A 21,859-nucleotide genomic window follows, 5' to 3' on the forward strand; every position below is an offset into this window, starting at 1 on the left:
TTCTTATAGCCCTCCTGATTTCCTTAATTGTTCTCTTACATTTCTTATTCTCAAGTACCTCATTTTTAACTGTCTGCCTATACCTCCTATGCACTTCCTTCTTTTACTAAACTACGGCCACAATATCTCTTGAAAACCAAGGTTCCATAAACCTGTTACCCTTGCCTTTTATACAGACAGGAACACACAAACTCTGTACTTTCAAGACTTTGTTTTTAAGGCCTTCCACTTTCCAAGTACACTTTTGCCAGAAAACCACCTGTCCCAATCCACAATTAGCAGATCGTTTCTTATACCATCAAAACTGGCTTTTCACCAATTCAGAATCTCAATCCAAGGACCATAGCTATCCTTTTCTATAATCACCTTGAAACTACTGACATTATGATTACCAGATACAAAGTGTTCCCCTACACAAACTTATTAATGTGGTCATATCTTTCTTATTCCTCAGTTCCACCCATAAAACCTCACCAGTTGAGTTCTCCAGTTGGTCCCCACTGAGCACTGCTGTGGCATTTTCCAGACTAATAATGCTACCCCTTCCCCCTTTATCACATCTAAAACAATGGAACCCCGGAATATTCAACTGCCAGTCCTGCCCCTCCTGCAACCAAGTCTCATTCATGGCTACAGTGTCATAATTCCAGGTGTTGATCTATGCCCTGAGCTCATCCACCTTTCCTACGATACTGCTTACTTTGAAGTATATGCAGCTCAGAACATTAGTCCCACAATGGTCAACCTTTTGATTCCTGACTTCGAATGTAGGCTTAACAACATCTCTCTACGCAATCGGTGGAGAAAGTGAAATACAAGATTGTTGTAAATGACCAGAAGTCTGGGGGTGTGCTGGGGTCAGCCCTCAAGTGTTACCATGCTTCCAGTGCCAACATATTATGCCCACAACTTACTAACGCTAATCAGTACATCTTTGGAATGTGGTACAAAACCAGAGCACCCAGAGGAAACCTATGCAGTCAAGAGAAGAAACATACAAGCTCCTTACAGACAGCGGTAGGAAATGAACCCTGATTGCTGGTACTGTAAAGAGCTACCCTAACCACTATGCTACCATGCCAAACACCCCAACCCCAACCCAGAGCTTGGGGCAATGTTTCAGAATCAGTCACACACTTAAGTCTGAAATGAAGAATAAGTTCTCTCAGAAAGTCGTAACTCTTTGGAATTTCAGAGAGCTGAGAAGACAGAGTTATTGAACACATTTGAGAGAGATATTGTCAGGTATTTAAACTACAAGGGCACAAGAGGTATGGGGAAAGAGGCCGAGGCCAGGATTGGGTCCAATTGTGACCTTGTTGAATGGTGCTGTAGGCTTGAGGAATCGATTGACTTAATGCTGCTCCTTATTCCACAAATACAGATATTCCTTTTTTTAGAACAATACATGCTATTAACTACTGTAGTGATTGCATTATTCTTTGTATAAAGTGCATACTATAACACAGAAATCTTGGACCACCTGGTCTGGAAGCATATTGCCTGAATTAACTTACTTCCACAATGCTAGACTGGGATTACAGCAATGTAAGTAAATAATTACTTTACAGCACCACAAAGTCGTGAAATTAATGAATGTCTTGATTTAAACAAATACCAATTTGCCTTTTGAACCAACTCCATTTTAAAATGTTAAAATGCAAACTCAAAAAGTGATTTATCCAAGAATGTTTTCATGAGAATTACTGACCTTACAAATCTAATGGCTTGACCTCTGGCATTGATAGCTCTCTGTCTCACTGACAAGAGTGCAGCAGATCTGGTACCTTCCTCACCATCCAACATTAAAATTACATTTAATAATCTTCGAAACAGGTAGCGCAGTGTCTGAAAGATTAAACAAATCCAGTACATTATTATTTCAAATGTTGTGCAGAACCAAAGCTAATGGAAACACTATAAAGACCAGTACCTTATTCACATCACCATGGATAGGCGAGCAAAGTAGTTTAAGCCCATAATAAGCTAATTCAGGCAGGGTTGTCACTCTTTCAAAACTCCTGGGAAAAGAAAACAAAATTGATGAAGGTGAGAAAAAATATTTAAAATAATTCATCACACTTAACACACAAGTTTAGTAAGAATATACTGCAAATGTTGTTAGCTTCTTTTGGTTAAAATTAATAGCTGTTGTACCTTTTTCAAACTTCATATCCAAAAATCTCAAATAGAGTTAACAGATAACAGAATAGATGGAAATTAGTTTTTATTTGTATAAAAGAGGACCATTTGCTTCAAATAAAAGCAGAAAATGCTGCAAACACAAAATTCAGGAGGTTTCTACAGGAAAAGAACAGAATATGTCTCATTGCTAACTCGTCAATAGAAGTATTACAACTAGAAAACTACAGAGAAGATGGTGGGGTAGAGAGAACATAAGGAATGTATGTGACAGAGTGCAGAGAAGAGAGACTGAATAGTAAACAAGTTTGATTGCAACCAATCTCAAAGAGATGAAGGAGAATAGAGATGAAAGAGAATACTCAACAAATGCTCTGCTTTACTGTTAAATTTACCAGTAAATTTAAAGCAGTGGATGTTGTCTATATGGACTTCAGTAAGGCCTTTGACAAGGTTCCGCACGGAAGGTTAGTTAGGAAGATTCAATCGTTAGGTATTAATATTGAGATAGTAAAATGGATTCAACAGTGGCTGGATGGGAGATGCCAGAGAGTAGTGGTGGATAACTGTTTGTCAGGTTGGAGGCCGGTGACTAGTTGTGTGCCTCAGGGATCTGTACTGGGTCCAATGTTGTTTGTCATATACATTAATGATTTGGATGATGGGGTGGTAAATAGGATTAGTAAGTATGCAGATGATACTAAGATAGGTGGCGTTGTGGATAATGAAGCAGGTTTTCAAAACTTGCAGAGAGATTTTGGCCAGTTAGAAGAGTGGGCTGAAAGATGGCAGATGGAGTTTGATGCTGCTAAGTGTGAGGTGCTACATTTTGGTAGGACTAATCAAAATAGGACATACATAGTAAATGGTAGGGCATTCAGGAATGCAGTAGAACAGAGTGATCTAGGAATAATGGTGCATAGTTCCCTGAAGGTGGAATCTCATGTGGATAGGGTAGTGAAGAAAGCTTTTGGTATGCTGACCTTTATAAATCAGAGCATTGAGTATAGGAGTTGGGATGTAATGTTAGAATTGTACAAGGCATTGGTGAGGCCAAATTTGAAGTATTGTGTACAGTTCTGGTCACCGAATTATAGGAAAGATGTCAACAAAATAGAGAGAGTACAGAGGAGATTTACTAGAATGTTACCTGGGTTTCAGCACCTAAGTTACAGAAAAAGGTTGAACAAGTTAGGTCTTTATTCTTTGGAGCGTAGAAGGTTGAAGGGGGGACTTGATAGAGGTATTTAAAATTATGAGGGGGATAGATTGAGTTGACATGGATAGGCTTTTTCCATTGTGAGTAGGGGAGATTCAAACAAGAGGACATGAGTTGAGAGTTAAGGGACAGAAGTTTAGGGGTAACACAAGGGGGAACTTCTTTACTCAGAGAGTGGCAGCTGTGTGGAACGAGCTTCCAGTAGAAGTGGTAGAGGCAGGTTCGATATTGTCATTTAAAAAGAAATTGGATAGGTATATGGACAGGAAAGGAATGGAGGGTTATGGGCTGAGTGCAGGTAAGTGGGACTAGGCGAGAGTAAGCGATCAGCATGGACTAGAAGGGCCAAGATGGCGAGTTTCTGTGCTGTAATTGTTATATGGTTACCAAATATGGCCTGACATTTTTCATGTTACACTGCATCTGCTCTGTACATACTTACTCACTCAGTTTGTCCATGACTCTCTGGAGCCTCTCATTATAATCACACCAAGTGTAATATCCAGCACTTCCTGTGTTATTCTCTGCACAACACTTAGCAGCATTACATTGGATCATTATGTATGCCTCTGGATTACTAATCAAGTAATCTAACCATCATTTAACCATAAGCTTGTATTTGCATACTTACATTGAATCTGAAAGTTCGAATCCTCCAGATATAGGTTCAAGGTTGGTTAGTTCAGTGAATAGCTGCACAAAAAAAAAATGTCCCAAAGTAAAAACATGTATAATAATTAGATAAACAAGGAATCCTCAGTCAAAAAAAATTCCAGAATAAGGAGCGTTTGGTGGCTTTGGGCCATTTACTCGCTTAAGTTTAGAAGACAGTCATAGAGAAGTACAGCACAGAAACAGGCACTTCTAGTCCATGCCAAAACTATTTAAACTGCTGACTCCTATCGACCTGGACCGGGATAACAGCTCTCCATATCCCTGCTATCCATGCGTCTATCCAAACTTCTCTTCAATACTGAAATTGTGCTAGTCTGGACCACTTGCGCTGCCAACTCATTCCACAGTCTCACAACCCTCTTGAGTGAAGAAGTTTCCTCTCATATTCCACTTAACCTTTCACCCTTAACCCATGGTTGTAATCTCAACCAACCTCAGTGAAAAAAGCCCACTTGCATTTACCCTATCCACACCCCTCAATTCTGCATACCTCTATCAAATCTCTATCAACAGTGCCTCTTTCACTTCAGACGGTTGAGGAAGATTGATATGGTCCCCCAAAGCCTAGGAACTTACTACAGGGGCACAACTGAGAGCATCCTGACTGGCTGCATCACTGCCTGGTATGGGAACTGTACCTCCCTTAATTGCAGGACTCTGCAGAGAGTGGTGCGGACAGCCCAGAGCATCTGTAGTTGTGAACTTCCCACTATTCAGGACATTTACAATGACAGGTGTGTAAAAAGGGCCTGTAGGATCATTGGGGACCCAAGTCATCCCAACCACAATCTATTCTAGCTGCTACCATCCGGGAAGTGGTACCACAGCATAAAAGCCAGGACCAACAGGCTCCGGGGACAGCTTCTTCCACCAGGCCATTAGGCTGATTAACTCATGCTGATTTGAGTGTACTCTATATTACATTGACTGTTCTATTTATTATAAATTACTATGATTGCACATTGCACATTTAGATGGAGACATAACGTAAAAGATCTTTACTCCTCATATATGTGAAGGATGTAAGAAATAAGAACATAAGAAATAGAAGCAGGAGTAGGCCATCCGGCTCATCGAGCCTGCCCCGCCATTCAATAAGATCACGGCTGATCTGTCCGTAAACTCAACTCCATCTACCTGCCTTTTCCTCATAACCCTTAATTCCCTTCCTATGTAAAAACCTATCTAACTGTATCTTAAATATATTTAGTGAAGAAGCCTCAACTGCTTCCCTGGGCAGAGAATTCCACAGATTCACCACTCTCTGGGAAAAATAGTTTCTCCTCATCTCCGTACTAAATCTTCTCCCCTGAATCTTGAGGCAATGTCCCCTAGTTCTCATCTCACCTACCAATGAAAACAACTTTCCTATTTCTATCTTATCTATCCCTTTCAAAATTTTGTATGTTTCTATCATTCTTCTGTATTCTTGAGTATAGTCCCAGGCGACTCAATCTCTCCTCATAGGCTAACCCCTTCATCTCTGGAATCAACCGGGTGAACCTTCTCTGCACTGCCTCCAAAGCCAGTATATCCTTCCTCAAGTATGGAGACCAGAACTGCACACACCTCACCAGTACCCTGTATAGTTGCAGCATGACCTCCCTGCTCTTGAATTCAATCCCTCTAGCAATGAAGGCCGACATTCCGTTTGCCTTCTTAATAAACTGTTGTACCTGCAAGCCAACATTTTGCGATTCATTAACAAGCACTCCCAACTCCCTCTGCACAACAGCATGCTGCAATTTTTTACCAGTTAAATAATAATCTGCTCTTCTATTATTCTTTCCAAAGTGGATGCTCTCACATTTACCAATATTGTATTCCATCTGCCAGACCTTGGCCCACTCACTTAACCAATCTATATCCCTCTGCAGACTCTCCACATCCTCTGTACAATTTGCTTTTCCACTCAGTTTAGTGTCATCAGCAAATTTTGCTATGCTACACTCAGTCCCCTCTTCTAAATTATCAATGTAAATGGTGAACAGCTGCGGGCCCAGCACCGACCCCTGCGGCACCTCACTCACCACAGACTGCCAACCGGAGAAACACCCATTTATACCAACTCTCTGCCTTCTTTTGGTTAACCAATCCACTATCCATGCCAAAACACTTTCTCCGACTCTATGCATCCGTATCTTATTTATAAGTCTCCTGTGTGGCACCTTATCGAAAGCCTTCTGGAAATCCAAGTATACGACATCCACCTGTTCCCCTCTATCCACTGCACTCATTACGTCCTCAAAGAACTTCCAGTAAGTTTGTCAAACAGGACCTGCCTTTTCTGAATCCATGCTGTGTCGGTCTAATGGAACCACTCCTTTCTGACTGTTTCGCTATTTCTTCTTCCTGTGGGAGGCGAAGGAGGAGATTGCTGAGCCTCTGGCGATGATCTTTGAATCATCAATGGGGACGGGAGAGGTTCCAGAGGATTGGAGGGTTGCAGATGTTGTTTCTTTATTCAAGAAAGGGAGTAGAGGTAGCCCAGGAAATTATAAACCAGTGAGTCTTACTTCAGTGGTTGCTAAGTTGATGGAGAAGATCCTAAGAGGCAGGATTTATGAGCATTTGGAGCGGCATAATGTGATTAGGAATAGTCAGCATGGCTTTGTCAAGGGCAGGTCATGCCTAACGAGCCTGATTGAATTTTTTGAGGATGTGACTAAACACATTGATGAAGGTAGAGCAGTAGATGTAGTGTATATGGATTTCAGCAAGGCATTTGATAAGATACCTCGTGCAAGTCTTGTAGAGAAAGTAAGGAGGCATGGGATCCAAGGGGACATTGCTTTGTGGATCCAGAACTGGTTTGCCCACAGAAGGCAAAGAGTGGTTGTAGGCGGGTCATATTCTGCATGGAGGTCGGTGACCGGTGGTGTGCCTCAGGGATCTGTTCTGGGACCCTTACTCTTCGTGATTTTTTTGTAAATGACCTGAATGAGGAAGTGGAGGGATGGGTTAGTAAGTTTTCTGACAACACAAAGGTTGGAGGTATTGTGGATAGTGTGGAGGTCTGTCAGAGGTTACAGCGGGACATTGATAGGATACAAAACTGGGCTAAGAACTGGCAGATGGAGTTCAACCCAGATAAGTGTGAAGTGGTTCATCTTGGTAGGTCAGGTATGATGGCAGAATATAGTATTAATTGTAACACTCTTGGCAGTGTGGAGGATCAGAGGGATTTTGGGGTCCAAGTCCATAGGACGCTCAAAGCAGTTGCGCAGGTTGACTCTGTGGTTAAGAAGGCATACGGTGCATTGGCCTTCATCAATCGTGGAATTGAATTTAGGAGCCGAGAGGTGACGTTGCAGCTATATAGGACCCTGGTCAGACCCCACTTGGAGTACTGTGCTCAGTTCTAGTCGGCTCACTACAGGAAGGATGTGGAAACCATAGAATGGGTGCAGAGGAAATTTACAAGGATGTTGCCTGGATTGGGGAGCATGCCTTATGAGAAGAGGATGAGTGAACTCGGCCTTGGAGCGATGGAGGATGAGAGGTGACCTGATAGAGATGTATAAGATGATGAGAGGCATTGATCGTGTGGATAGTCAAAGGCTTTTTCCAAGGGCTGAAATGGTTGCCACAAGAGGACACAGGTTTAAAGTGCTGGGAAGTAGGTACAGAGGAGATGTCAGGGGTAAGTAGTTGTTGTTGTTTTTTTTATGCAGAGAGTGGTGAGTGTGTGGAATGGGCTGCCGGCAATAGTGGTGGAGGTGGATACAATAGGGTCTTTTAAGAGACTTTTGGATAGGTACATGGTGCTTAGTAAAACAGAGGGCTATGGGTAAGCCTCGTAATTTCTAAGGTAGGGACATGTTCGACACAGCTTTGTGGGCTGAAGGGCCTGTATTGTGCTGTAGGTATTTTTTTCTATGTTAATGACAGCTTCAAGCATTTTCCCAACTACAGATCCTACTGGCCTATAGTTGCCCATCTATTGCCTACATCCTTTTTAAAAAAAAGTGGCGTGACATTTGCTTTTTCCCAATCCGCCGGGACCTGCCCAGTCTACAGAATTTTGGTAAATGATTACCAGCGCGTCTACTATAACCTCCGCCAATTCCCTCAGCATCCTGGGATGCATCCCATCAGGACCAGGAAACTTATCTACCTTCAGGCCCTCTAGTTTGCTCATTACTATCTCTTTAGTGACAGTGATTTTATCGAGGTCCTCACCTTCCATTTCGTCCATAACATCATCTTTGGCAGATTGGACGTGTCCTCCACCATAAAGACAGACACAAAATAGTCATTCAATGTCTCAGCCATTTCCTTATCATCCAGTATCAATTTCCCCCTCTCGTCTTCCAAGGGACCTACGTTGACTTTAGCCACCCTCTTCTGCTTTATGTATTTATAAAAACTTTTGCTATCTGTTTTTATATTTTGTGCTAATTTACTTTCATACTCTATCTTCCCTTTCCTTATTTCTTGTTTGGTTGTTCTTTGTTGCTTTTCAAAGTTTTCCCAATCCTCCAGTCTCCCACTACTCTTTTGACTTTGCATACATGAGCTTTTAATTTGATACTATCTTTTATTTCCTTAGTTATCCAACGCTGGCTCTTCCCACACTTACTGTCCTTACTTTTGACTGGAATATACTTTTGTTGAGCACTGTGAAAAATCTCTTTGAAAGTATTCCACTGTTCCTCAACTGTCCTACCCAATAGCCTGTGCTCCCAATCCACATTAGCCAACTCGTCCTTCCTCCTGTTGTCGTCTCCCTTGTTCAAGCATAAAACACTAGTTTTAGATCTATTTCATCCTCCACCTGTATACGAAATTCAATCATACTATGATCACCCTTTCCAAGAGGATCCCTGACTACAAGATCATTAATCTTACCTGTCTCATTGCACAGGACTAGATCTAAGATAGTATTTTCCCTTGTAGGTTCATTAACATGCTGCTCAAGAAAGCCATCATGGATGCACTCTATGAAGTCCTCTTCAAGACTTCCTTGATCAACCTGATTCACCCAATCTATGTGGAAGTTAAAATCCCCCATGACAACTGTTGTTCCGTTCTTACAAGCCTCAGTTATTTCTTGGTTAATCGCCTCTGCCACTGCAATATTTTTATTAGGTGGCCTATAGACAGCTCCCACCAGTGATTTTTTTTCCCTTTACTAATCTGTACCCAGATGGACTCAACATTCTGCTCCATAGATCTTATATTGTCTCTCAGAATGCCCTGATCTCATCCTTAATTAAGAGCGCCACCCCACCTCCTTTGCCTTCCTGCCTGTCTTTCTGTATTACCTGAAACCCTTGGATATTTAGTTCCCAGTCATCTCCACCTTGCAACCAGATTTCTGTAATGGCCACTAAATCATATGCCTTGGTACTGATCTGTGCCACAAGTTCGCTAACCTTGTTTCTAATGCTACAGACATTTAGATAAAGTGCCCTTATACTCATATAAAGTCAATTCAATTCAATTTTCTATGTTCTAGAATACATTCCTAACCTATTTAATCACTCCTTTTAACTCGGATCCTCCAGTCCCGGCAACATCCTTCTAAAATTCCTCTGTCCTCTTCCAACCTTATGTACATCTTTCCTATGGGTAGGTGACCAAAACTGTACACAATACTCCAAATTAGGCTTCACCAACATCTTATACAACTTCAATTTAACATCCCATCTCCTGTACTCAATCCATTGATTTATGAAGGCAAATGTGTCAAAAGCTTTCCTTACAATCCTAGCTACCTGTGACACCACTTTCTACCACACTCCACAGTGCCATACTGTTCACTGTGAAAGACTTACCCTGATTGGTCCTACCGAAGTGCAAAACCTTGCACTTGTCTGTATTAAATTCCATCTGCCATTTTTCAGCCCATTTTTCCAGCTGATGTAGGTCCCTCTGAAAGCCATGATAGTCCTCCTCACTGTCCACTACACCCCCAATCTTGGTGTCATCCACAAATTTGCTAATCTAGTTAACCACACTATCATCCAGAAGCAACATTCCCCGCAGCACACCACTGGTCACAGGCCTCCAGTCATCTACTAACACTCTCTGGCTTCTCCTACGAAGCCAATGTTTAATCCAATTTACTACTTCATCCTGAATGCCGAACTTTTTTGACCAGCCTCCCCATGCAGGACCTTGTCAAATGCCTTGCTAAAGTCCATGTAGAAACATCCACTGCCTTGCCTTTATCGACTTTACTGGTAACTTCCTCAAAAAGCTCTACAAGATTCGTTAGATATGATCTACCATGTACAAAGCCATGCTGACTATCCTTAATCAGTCCATGTCTATCCAAATAATTATATATCTGGCCCCTTAGAACACCTTCCAATAACTTTCCCACTACTAATGTCAGGCTCACTGGCCTATAACTTCTTGGTTTATGTTTAGAACCTTAAACAGCGGAACAACATTGGCTGTCCTCCAATCCCCTGGCACCTCTCCTGTCACGAAGGATGTTTTAAATATCTCTGCTTGAGCCCTGGTGATTTCTACACCCCCCCCCCCTCCCAGGGTCCGAAGTAACACCTTGTCAGGCCCTGGCGATTTATTCACCCTCATTTAAGACCATAAGACATGGGAGCAGTATTAGGCCATTCAAGCTATCGAGTCTGTTCCACCATTCCATCATAGCTGATTCCGGATCCAACTCCACCCCATACACCTCCCTTCTCACCATATCCTTTGATGCTCTGACCAATCAGGAACCAATCAACTTCTGCCTTAAATATACTCATAAACTTGGGCTCCACCACAGTCTGTGGCAGAGCATTCCACAGATTCACCACTCTTGCTAAAAAAAATTCCTCATTACCTCTGTTCTATAAGATTGCCCCTCAGTTTTGAGGCTGTGCTCTCTAGTTCTCGATACCCCCACCATAGGAAACATCCTCTCCATATGCACCCTATCTCGTGCTTTCAACATTTGGTCAGTTTCAATGAGATTCCCAAGCAATCTTCCAAATTCCAGTGAGTACAGGCCCAAAGCTGCCTAACGCTCCTCATATGTTAACCCCTTCTTTCCCGGAACCATCCTCATTAACCTCCTCTCGACTCTCTCCAATGGAGCACACCTTTTCTGAGATATGGGGCCCAGAACTGTTGACAATACTCCCAAATGCAGCCTGACTAGTGTCTTATAAAGGCTCAGTATCATCTCCTTGCTTTTATATTCTGTTCCCTCTGAAATAAATACTAATATTGCACTTACCTTCTTTACCACAGACTCAACCTGTAAATTAACCTTCTAGAGTCTTGCACGAGGACTCCCAAGTCCCTCTGCACTTCTGATGTTTGAACCCACTCCCCATTTAGATAATAGTCTGCACTATTGTTCCTTTTACTAAAATGCATTATCATACATTTCCCAACACTGTATTCCATTTGCCACTTTTTTTGCTCATTCTTTCGATTTAAGTCATGCTACAATCGCAGTGCTTCTTCAGCACTACCTACCCCTCTACCTATCTCTATATCACCCACAAACTTAGCCACAAAGCCATCAATTCCATTATCCAAGTCATTGACAAACAACGTGAAAATTAGTGGTCCCAAGACTGATGCTCGAGGAACACCACTCCATTGAAAAGCGAGGTTCCCTTCATGTTGATGCAACTGTATTTCTATGTTATATTGACTATCCTGTTGTACATAATATTTATTATAAATTAATAAAATTGCACATTGCACATTTGAACAGAGACGTAATGTAAAGATTTTTACTCATGTACATGAAGGATGCAAGTAATAAAGTCAATTCATGTCTTATCTTTACCTTTTATTCTGACAGGCACATACAAGCTTTGTACTCTCAGAAATTTATTTTTAAAGGCCTCCCACTTTCCAAGTACACCTTTGCCAGAAAACAGCATGTCCCAATTCACACTTGGCAAATAATTTCTGATACCAAAATTGGCCTTTCTCCAATTTAGAATCACAATGAAATTTCAAAAAGTTCAAAGTAAATTTATCAAAGTACATATATGGCACCATATATGACCCTGAGATTTGTTTTCTTGTGGGCAAACTCAGGAAATCCAAGAACCATAAAGCGATCAATAAAAGACCGCATCCAACAGGGAAGACAAACAACCAATATGCAAAAGACATCAAACTATGAAAATACAAAAGAGAGAAAAAAATTAATAAATAAGCAGTAAATATTGAGAAGATGAGATGAAGCACTTGAAAATGAGCTCGTAGATTGTGGGAACACTTCAGTGATGGGGCAAGTGATGTTCAGTGAAGTAATCCCCTTTGGTTCAAGGGCACGATGGTTGAGTGGTAACAACTGTTCCTGAGCCTGGTGGTGTTAGTTCTGCGGCTCTTGTACCTTCTTCGTGATGGCAGCAGTGAGAAGAGAGTATGACCTGAGTGGTGGGGGTCCCCAATAAGAGATGCTGCTCTCCTGTGACAAATTTCATAACACACAAGATCATAACACCATAACACATAGAAGCATTTGGCAAATCAAGTCTGCTCTGTCATTTCATCGAGGCTCATCCAATTTTCCTCTCAGCCCTAATTTCTTGCCTTCTCTGCGTATCCTTTTGTGACCTGACCAATCAACATCTGCCTTAAATATACACAAAGACTTGGCCTCCACAGCTGCCTGTGGCAACAAATTCCACGGATTCACCACTCTCTGGCTGAAGAAATTCCTCCTCACCTGAAAGGATGTCCCTCTATTCTCAGGTTGTGTCCTCTGGTCTTAGACTCCCTCACCAAAGGAAACATCCTCTTCACATCCACTCTATCAAGGCCTTTCACCATTCAACAAGTTTCAATGAGATCACCCTTCATTTTTCTGAATTCCGGCGAATACAGGCCCAGATCCTTCTAACGCTCTTCATATGAGAAGCCATTCAATCTTGGAATAATTTATGTGAACTTCCTTTGAACCCTCTCCAGTTTCAGCACATCCTTTCTAACATAGGGGGCCCAAAACTGCTTAACATATTCCAAGTAAACCTCAACAGTGCTTTATAAAGTCTCAACATTACACCCTTACTTTTATATTATAGTCCTTTGAAATTAATGCTAACATTGCATTTGCCTTCCTCACCAGACTCAACTTGCAAATTAACCCCCAAGGAATCCTCCACCAGGACTCCCAACTCCCTTTGCACCTCAGTTTAGATTTTCTCTCCATTTCAAAAATAGTCAAAACCTTCATTTTTTTCTACCGAAGTGCATGACCATCCACTTCACAACACTGTATTCCATCTGCCATGTCTTTGCCCATTCTCCTAATCTATCTCAGTCCTTCTGTAGCCTCTCTGCTTCCTCAAAACTACCTGCTTCTCCACCTATCTTCATATCGTCTGCAAACCTTGAAGCAAAGCTATCAATTCCATCATCCAAATCATTGACCTACAATGCAAGAAGAATCGGTCCAAAATCGAGTGGAACAGTTTTGTGTTCCTGTGGAACACCACTAGAAGAGGGACGCATCACATCTTAATAAGCTGGTAAGGAAGGCGGGCTCTGTTGTGGGCACAGAACTGGAGAGTATGATATCGGTAGCAGAGCGAAGGGCGCTGGGCAGGCTACGGTCAATCATGGAAAACCCTGAACATCCTCTGCATAGCACCATCCAGAGACAGAGAAGCAGCTTCAACGGCAGGTTGCTATCGATGCAATGCTCCTCAGACAGGATGAAGAGATCATTACTCCCCAATGCCATTCGGCTTTACAATTCAACCGCTAGGGGTAAGATATGTTAAAGTGCCGGGGTTAGGACTGAGCTTAAGTTACCATTCAATGTATTTTAGTAAACTATTTAAGAACTTTTTAAAAGCTATTTATTAATGCTTTTTGAGAGGGTGATTTTAGATGCATATCATATTATACTGAGTTAAGTATTGTATGTAATTAGTTTTGCTACAATAAGTGTATGGGACATTGGAAAAAATGTTGAATTTCCCCATGGGGATGAATAAAGTATCTATCTATCTAGTCACCAGCAGCCAACCAGAAAAGGCTCCCTTTATTCCCACTCTTTGCCTCCTGCCAATAAGCCACTGTCTTATACATGCTAGAATCTTTCCTGTAATACTATGGGCTCATAGCTTGTTAAGCAGCCTTATGTGTGGCACCTTGTCAAAAGCCTTCTAGAAATCCAAGTACACAACATCAACTGATTCTCCTTTGTCTATCCTGCTTACTATTTCTTCAAAGAATTCCAACAAATTTGTCAGGCAAGATTTTCCCTTGAGGAAACAATGCTGACTACGGCCTACTTGATCATGTACCTCCAAGTACTCCGAAACCACATACTTAACAATCAACTCCAATGTCTTCCCAACTACTGAGGTCAGACTAGTTGGCCTATCGTTTCCTTTCTTCTGCCTCTCTCCCTTCTTAAATAGTGGAGTGACATTTGCAATTCTTCAGTCTTCCAGAACCATTCTGGAATCAATTGATTGTACACCATCTGGACCAGGTGACTTAACGACCTTCAGACCTTTCAATTTACTAAGAACCTACTCCCTAGTTATGGTAACTTCACACACTTCATGACCACTGACACCTGGAACTTTCACCATACTGCTGCTGTCTTCCACAGTGAAGATTGATGCAAATTACATATTGTTTATCTGCCGTTTCATTGCCTCCCGTTACTATCTGAAGAAACTTTTGATAACCTCTTTAATATTATTGGCGACCTTACTTTTGTATTCCATCGTTACCTTCTTAATGACTTTTTTTAGTTGCTTTCTGGTGGTTTTTAAAAGCTTCAGGCCCTCCAACTTCCCACTAACTTTTGCTCTATTGTATGCCCAAGGATGATTCCAGGAATGAAAGGGTTATCATACGAGGAACGTTTGATAGCTCTGGGTCCGTACTCGCTGGAATTTAGAAGGATAAAGGAGGGTTGTTGAAAGGCCTTGACAGAGTAGATGTCAAAAGGATGCTTCTCGTGGTGGGGGAGTCCAGGACAAAAGGGCACAGCCTCAAGATAGTGGGGTGTTCATTTCAAGCAGAGATGCGGAGAAATTTCTTTAGCCAGAGGTAGCAAATTTGTGGAATCTATTACCACAGGCAGCTGTGGACACCAGGTCATTGGGTGTATTTAAGGCAGAGCTTGATCAGTTGGACACAAGATCAAAAATTACGGGGAGAAGGCCAGGGAGTGGGGCTGAGGAGAAGAAAAAAAATAGCCGTGATTGAATTATGGAGCAGACTTGATGGGCCAAATGGCCTACTTCTGCTCCAATGTCTTTTAAGTCCTTCTGTAGCCTCTCTGCTTCCAGAAAACTACCTGCCCCTCCACCTATATTTGTATTGTCCACAAACTTGGCTACAAATCCATCAATTCTGTCATCCAAATCATTGACATATAACTTAAAATGAAGTGCTCCCAACACCATTAGTTCCCAGCAGCCAACCAGAAAAGACTCCCTTTATTCCCACTCTTTGCCTCCTGCCAATCAGCCAATGTTCTATCCATGTTGGTATCTTTCTTGCAGTACCATGGGCTTTTATCTTGTTAAGCAGCCTCACGTTTGCCACCTTATCAAAGGGCTTCTGAAAATCTAAGTACACAACATCAACCAATTCTTCTTTGTCTATTCTGCATGTTATTTCTTCAAAGAGCTCCAACAGATTTGCCATGCAAGATTTTCGCTCAAGGAAACCACAATGACTACAGCCTATTTTAGCATGTGACTCCAAGTACCCCAAAACAACATTTTTAACCATCAAGCCCAACATCTTCCCAACCACCGATGTCAGGTTAACTGGCCTATAGTTTCTTCTGCCTCTCTCCCTTCCTGAAGAGTGGAGTGACATTTGCAATTTTCCAGTTTTCCAGAACCATTCCAGAATCAATTGATTCTTGAAAGATCATTACTAATGCTTCCACAATCTCTTCAGCCACCCCTTCAGAACCGTAGGATGTAGATTATCTGGTCCAGATGACTTATCTAACTTCAAAGCTTTCAGTTTCCCAAGAACCTTCACCCTCGTAATGGCAGCTTCACACCTCTGCCCCCTAACGCTCTCAATCTTCTGGCCAACTGCTGGTGTTTTCCACAGTGAAGACTGATGCAAAATACTTATTCAGTTCATCCACCATTTACTTGTCCCCCATTACTACCTCTCCAGCATCATTTTCCAGCGGTCTGATATCTACACTTGCCTCTTCTTAGACGTTATACATCTGAAGAAACCTCTGTATCCTCTTTAAAAGCTCAAAGGTCCATTTTAGTGTCAAAGTATGCACGTACAATACAACTCTGATAATTGTCTTCTCCAGATAGCCATGAAATTCAGAAAGACCATGGAAGCTGTTGAAAGAAAAGACATCAACTGCCCCTCCATAGCACGAAAAAGAAAAAGAAACAAAACTCACAAACTCAAAATCCCCAAACTAATATTATTGGCTACCATACCTTCTTTACAGCTCCTCTCTCATTGCCTTTACTACAATGTAGTACTGATACATCTGACTTTAACTTCTCTTTCTCAAAATGCAGGGTGAATTCTATCATACTATGATCACTGGCACCCAAGGGTACCTTTACATTAAGCTCTTTAATCAATTCTGGTTTACTGCACAACTCCCAATCCAGAATAGCTGATAACCCAGTAGGCTCAATCACAAGCTGCTCTAAAAAGCCACCTCATCGGCATTCTACAAATTGCCCCTCTTAGGATCCAGCACCAACCTGATTTTTCCAATCTACATGCATATTGAAATCTTCCATGACTATTGTAACATTACCCCTTTGATATGCATTTTCTATCCCCCATTCTAATTTATAGACCACATCTTTACTACTGTTTGGGGGTCTGTATATACCTCCCAAAAGGGGTCTTTTCACCCTGCAATTCCTGAGCTCTACCCACAAATACCTTCTGATCCTGTCACCTCCTTCTAATTTGATTTCATTTTTTACCATCAGTCACACCACCCCCTCTGCCAACCTGCCTGTGCTTTTGATACTGCATGTATCCTCAGACATTAAGCTCCCAGCTATAATCTTCTTTCAGCCATGGTTCAGTGATGCCCACAATGTCAAACATGCTGACCTGTAAACGTGCTACAAGTTCATCTATCTTATCCATATATGACATAATTTCAAACATAATACCCTCAGCCCTGAATTCATTCTTTTCTATTTTGCCTGTTTTTTACATTGCAACTCATCCATCTGACTGCAATTTTGCCCTATTATCAGTATCTGCTTCCTAGCAGTCTCACTATGTACTTACTCTGTAAACCAACTACCCCATCCTCAGCACCATCACTCCACTTCCCACACCCAGCCATATTAGTTTAAAACCTCCTGCTCAAGCAAACCTGACCTCAATGATCTATAAATCTGAAACCCTGCCAGTTCCTCAACCACACATTCATCTGCCACATCATCCTATTCTTGTCCTCACTGGCATGTGACATGGGCAGCAATCCAGAGATTGCTACCCTGGAGGGTCCTACTTTTCAGCTTTCTACCTTGCTCCCTAAAATCTCTCTTCAGGACCCCCTCACCTTTCCTACCCATGACATTGATGCCAATATGCTCACCCTCCCCCTTTAGAATACTGTGGACCCGGTCCGAGACATCCCTGACCCTGGCACCTGGGCGACAACATACCGTCCGGATGTCTCTATCACATCCAAAGAATCTCGTCTCTATTCCTCTGACTGAGGAATCTCCTATCACCTTTGTTCTCTTCTAAGCCACAGCACCAGACTCAGTGCCAGAAACCTGCTGAAAGCGGCTCCCCTTGGTAGGTTGTCCCCCTCAACAGTATCCAAAACAGTGTACTTATAATGTTACTAGCATGGGTGGAGCATTAGCTGATTGGCAGAGAACAGAGAATGGGAATAAAGGGATCCCATTCTGGCTGGCTGCTGGTTACCAGTGAAGTTCCACAGGGGTCAGTGTTGGGACTGCTACTTTTTATGATGTATGTCAATGATTTGGACTATGGGATTAATGAATTTGTGGCTAAATTTGCTGATGATACGAAGATAGGTGGAGGAGCAGGTAGTGCTGAGGAAACAGACAGCCTGCAGAGAAATGAAATACAGTGTTGGAAAGTGTATGGTCATGCACTTTGGTGGAAGAAATAAACGGACAGACTATTATTTAGATGGGGAGAGAATTCAAAATGCAGAGATGCAAAGGGACTTGAGAATCCTTGTGCAGGATACCCTAAAGGTTAACCTCCAGGTTGAGTTGCTGGTGAAGAAGACAAATGCAATGTTGGCATTCATTTCTAGAGGTATAGAATATAAGAGCAGGGACATGATGTTGAGGCTCTGTAAGGCACTCGTGAGACCACACGGAGTATTGTGTGTAGTTTTGGGCTCCTTATTTTAGAAAGGATATACTGACATCGGAGAAGGTTCAGAGAAAATTCACGAGAATGATTCCAGGAATGAAAGGGTTACCATATGAGGAACATCTGGCAGCTCTTGGGCTGCATTCCCTGGAGTTCAGGAGAATGAGGGGGGGGGGGGCGGTTCCAGTGACATCATCTTCGAGAATGGCAGCTTAAGTCACTAGCTCCTCTGGAAAAACGCGTATTAAGCCCCGTTAACTGATCAAATATAATATTTTTCAAAAAATATTTGAACTGAAAAGAGGGACAAGAATGGAGAGAAGAAATGGAAATAAAAAAAAGCGACACTGCGGAGCCTGCGTCCAACCCGACCGCGTGCTAGCGAGGCGGCTGCTGGGCCTCGTTCAGTCGAAGCAGCGAATGTCTTTGAAATCCTGAAAGAAATAATGGAGGTCCAGAAAGATATAAAGCAGCAGCTCCGTGATATTAAGTCAGAGCTCGCCAGCGTTAATCAAAAAATAGCGGAGGCAGAGCCTCGAATTGAGAAGGTGGAAGATCGCGTTCAAAATGTGGAATGGATACTGAGCAAGACAATAAAAATAATACATCACCAAGAAGGTAAACTGCTTGACCTGGAGGGAAGATCACGGCGGAAAAATATCAGAATCTACAACGTTCCCGAAGGAGTGGAGGGCTCATCTATGACGGAGTTTGTTGGAAAGTTACTGCGGGACGCGCTGGATCTTCCCCCGGCTATGAAGCTGGAAGTCGAAAGAGCCCAACGCGCGTTAGTCCCAAAACCTACCCAGGATAGAAAGCCACGCTGAATAATAATAAAATTCCTTCAGTACAGCACCAAGGCGGAGATTCTCTGAAGGGCCTGGGGTAGGAAGAGAGTGTTTTTAGAGGATAAATTAATATATTTCGACCAAGATTATCCCCCCGCGGTCCTCCAGAAATGCAAAGAATACTCCGAAGTAAAGCGAGTACTAAAGCAAAATAAGGTTAGATTTCAAACTCTGTACCCTGCTAAACTTCGAGTGTTTTATGATAACGGGACGCGGTTGTACCAGACAGTGGAAGAGGTGACTACAGACATGAAGGCCAGAGGGTTGCCTGTCAGCATGACCAAAATGAAGGAAAGCCCGACTGAAGAATTATCCCGCTCTGCTTGGGAAATAATGCGAGAATCGAGAAGGCAGGAGACGGGAGGAGGCCGAGAGAAATATATGAGGAAGAGACCAGGAGTTTCCCAAAGACAGTCCTCACCCCCTTCAGAAGAGCCATAAGGTTTGGCTAACTTTAAAAATGTTGAGAAGCTAAACGGAAGCAAAAATACACGGTGATATACCTATCTCGAGAAATACTTATTATAATGTGGATTTTATATTACTTAGTTGTTATTCTTTATTCGCTCACTTACTCCTTTTTCCCCACCAAAATGACAATGTGTGTATATGTGTAATGTGTGTGTGTATATGTATATATAGGAGTACAACACGGAAATCTTTTCTGTGTAATGGCTTTGTTCACTGACTTTTATGGATACTGCAATGGGGGCCCTCAACGCACAAGTAGGAGGGGTTATCCCCCACAGCTAGACATTTCCTCTAGCTCAACGCAGGGTCATCTACTAGAGACCTCAGCCTTGGAATCACACGTTCGTTGCCATATTTGTTATTATTTGCGTTTCTTGGTTCGTATTTGTTCAGGGAGTAGATCGATTAAGTTTTATTCTAACTTCAATGATACATTGACAGATAAATGCAGATGGCTAAGGACAAGGTAAAATTCATTTCTTTTAATGTAAATGGGCTATTAAATCCAATCAAACGTAAGAGAATTTTATCCAAAATGAAAAAAGAACAAGCTCATTTAGTATATTTACAGGAAACTCATTTAAGTGATAATGAGCATAAAAAACTAAAGAGAATGGGCTTCACTAATCTGTTTTTCTCCTCATATAAATCAGGACATAGGAGAGGAGTTGCTATTCTTATCTCAAGTAAGCTAAATTTTGAAAAAGTATTCGAAATGGGAGATAAAGAGGGCAGATATATTCTGGTAAGGGGGAATATAGACAGCAATTCAGTTACTCTATTGAATATATACGCACCCCCAGGAAGTGATACTGGTTTCTTTCAGAAAATTACTGATATTATGGTAACGGAAACAGAATGTCTCCTGATATTTCGGGGAGACTTAAATTTACAATTACAACCTAAGTTAGACTCTTCCAATAGAAAAACCTATGAAACAAAATCTTTACATAAGAAAGTCAATACACTTTTTGAGGATGTTGGTTTAATTGATATATGGAGGGACCTTTTCCCTGACAGAAGGGATTACACTCATTATTCTGCTCCCCATTCTGTATATACAACAATAGACTATTTCATAACATTTGGAAAAGACAAAGACAAAATAAACACCTGTAGAATTGGGACAATAGATGTAAGTGACCATGCACCTATATATTTATCTGTTGATTTTGACCTACAACCAAAGAATACTATTTGGAAACTAAATTCAAGTCTACTCAATGATCAGTACTTTAAGGAACAAATTAAAAAAGAAATTGGTCTCTACTTAGAATTTAATGATAATGGAGAGGTTTCACCTCCCATTTTATGGGATACTCTGAAGGCAGTCTTAAGAGGGAAAATTATAGCAATATCTTCATATAAGAAAAAAATAAGGAATAAAACATTAGAGGAATTACAAAATAGGCTGAAGGAACTAGATTAAAAACACAAACTGAATTTGGCACAGGATACATTAGGGGAAATTAAAAGAATTAGGAATGAAATAAATAATTTGGCTACGCAAGAGATCAGGAAAAACAATGTTTCTGAAACAGAGACATTATGAAAGTGGATCAAAATCTATGAAAATACTGGCGTGGAAACTGAAAAAAAAAGATAGCAGAAAATACAATTCATAGAATTAGGGACCCAAGAACGAAAATAATAAAAAATAAGCTAAGTGAAATTCAAGAAGCTTTTGAAGTGTTTTACAAAACTCTATATTCCAAAGTTCCAGGGGGAAGCATAACCCAAATTGACACCTTCTTGAATTCTCTAGAGTTACCCACTTTAAGCGAAGAACAAAATAGAACGATTACTGCTGACATAACTGAAGTTGAATTAAAAGCTGCAATTAGTAGGCTTAAATTAAGCAAGTCACCAGGATCAGATGGGTATACGGCAGAGTGGTACAAAGAATTTAAAAATTACTTAGTTCCTGTTTTACTCCCCACACTGAACTGGGCTCTAAAAAAGGTGCAAATGCCACCCAGCTGGAAGGAAGCGATAATCTCAGCTCTTCCGAAAGAAGGCAAGGATAAAATGGAATGCAGGTCATTTAGACCAACATCCGTTCTTAATGTAGATTATAGGTTATTTACCTCCATTATGGCCAAACGATTAGAGGAGTTTCTACCCATACTGATACGTAATGATCAGACAGGTTTTATACGACAACGCCAGACTCAAGACAATATACGAAGGACACTTCACATTATGGATCATATACAAAAAA

The 21,859-nt window shown here is 41.5% G+C and overlaps 1 protein-coding gene across 3 annotated transcripts in view; it reads right to left on the reverse strand.

Annotated features, from left to right (window-relative positions):
* Window positions 1-21,859, reverse strand: part of ncapd3 (non-SMC condensin II complex, subunit D3) — a 252,013-nt gene that overhangs the window by 192,582 nt on the left and 37,572 nt on the right. For all 3 annotated transcript variants that reach the window (XM_073030150.1, XM_073030151.1, XM_073030149.1), the window contains exons 6-8: window positions 3,993-4,054; window positions 1,934-2,021; window positions 1,712-1,848 (exon numbers count right to left, since the gene is read on the reverse strand). In XM_073030150.1, coding sequence (XP_072886251.1) covers window positions 1,712-1,848; window positions 1,934-2,021; window positions 3,993-4,054 — 287 coding nt within the window. The remainder of the gene's footprint in view (window positions 1-1,711; window positions 1,849-1,933; window positions 2,022-3,992; window positions 4,055-21,859) is intronic.

The sequence above is a fragment of the Hemitrygon akajei genome, chromosome 26 (assembly GCF_048418815.1).
Source record: "Hemitrygon akajei chromosome 26, sHemAka1.3, whole genome shotgun sequence".
NCBI classification, from domain to species: Eukaryota; Metazoa; Chordata; class Chondrichthyes; order Myliobatiformes; family Dasyatidae; genus Hemitrygon; species Hemitrygon akajei.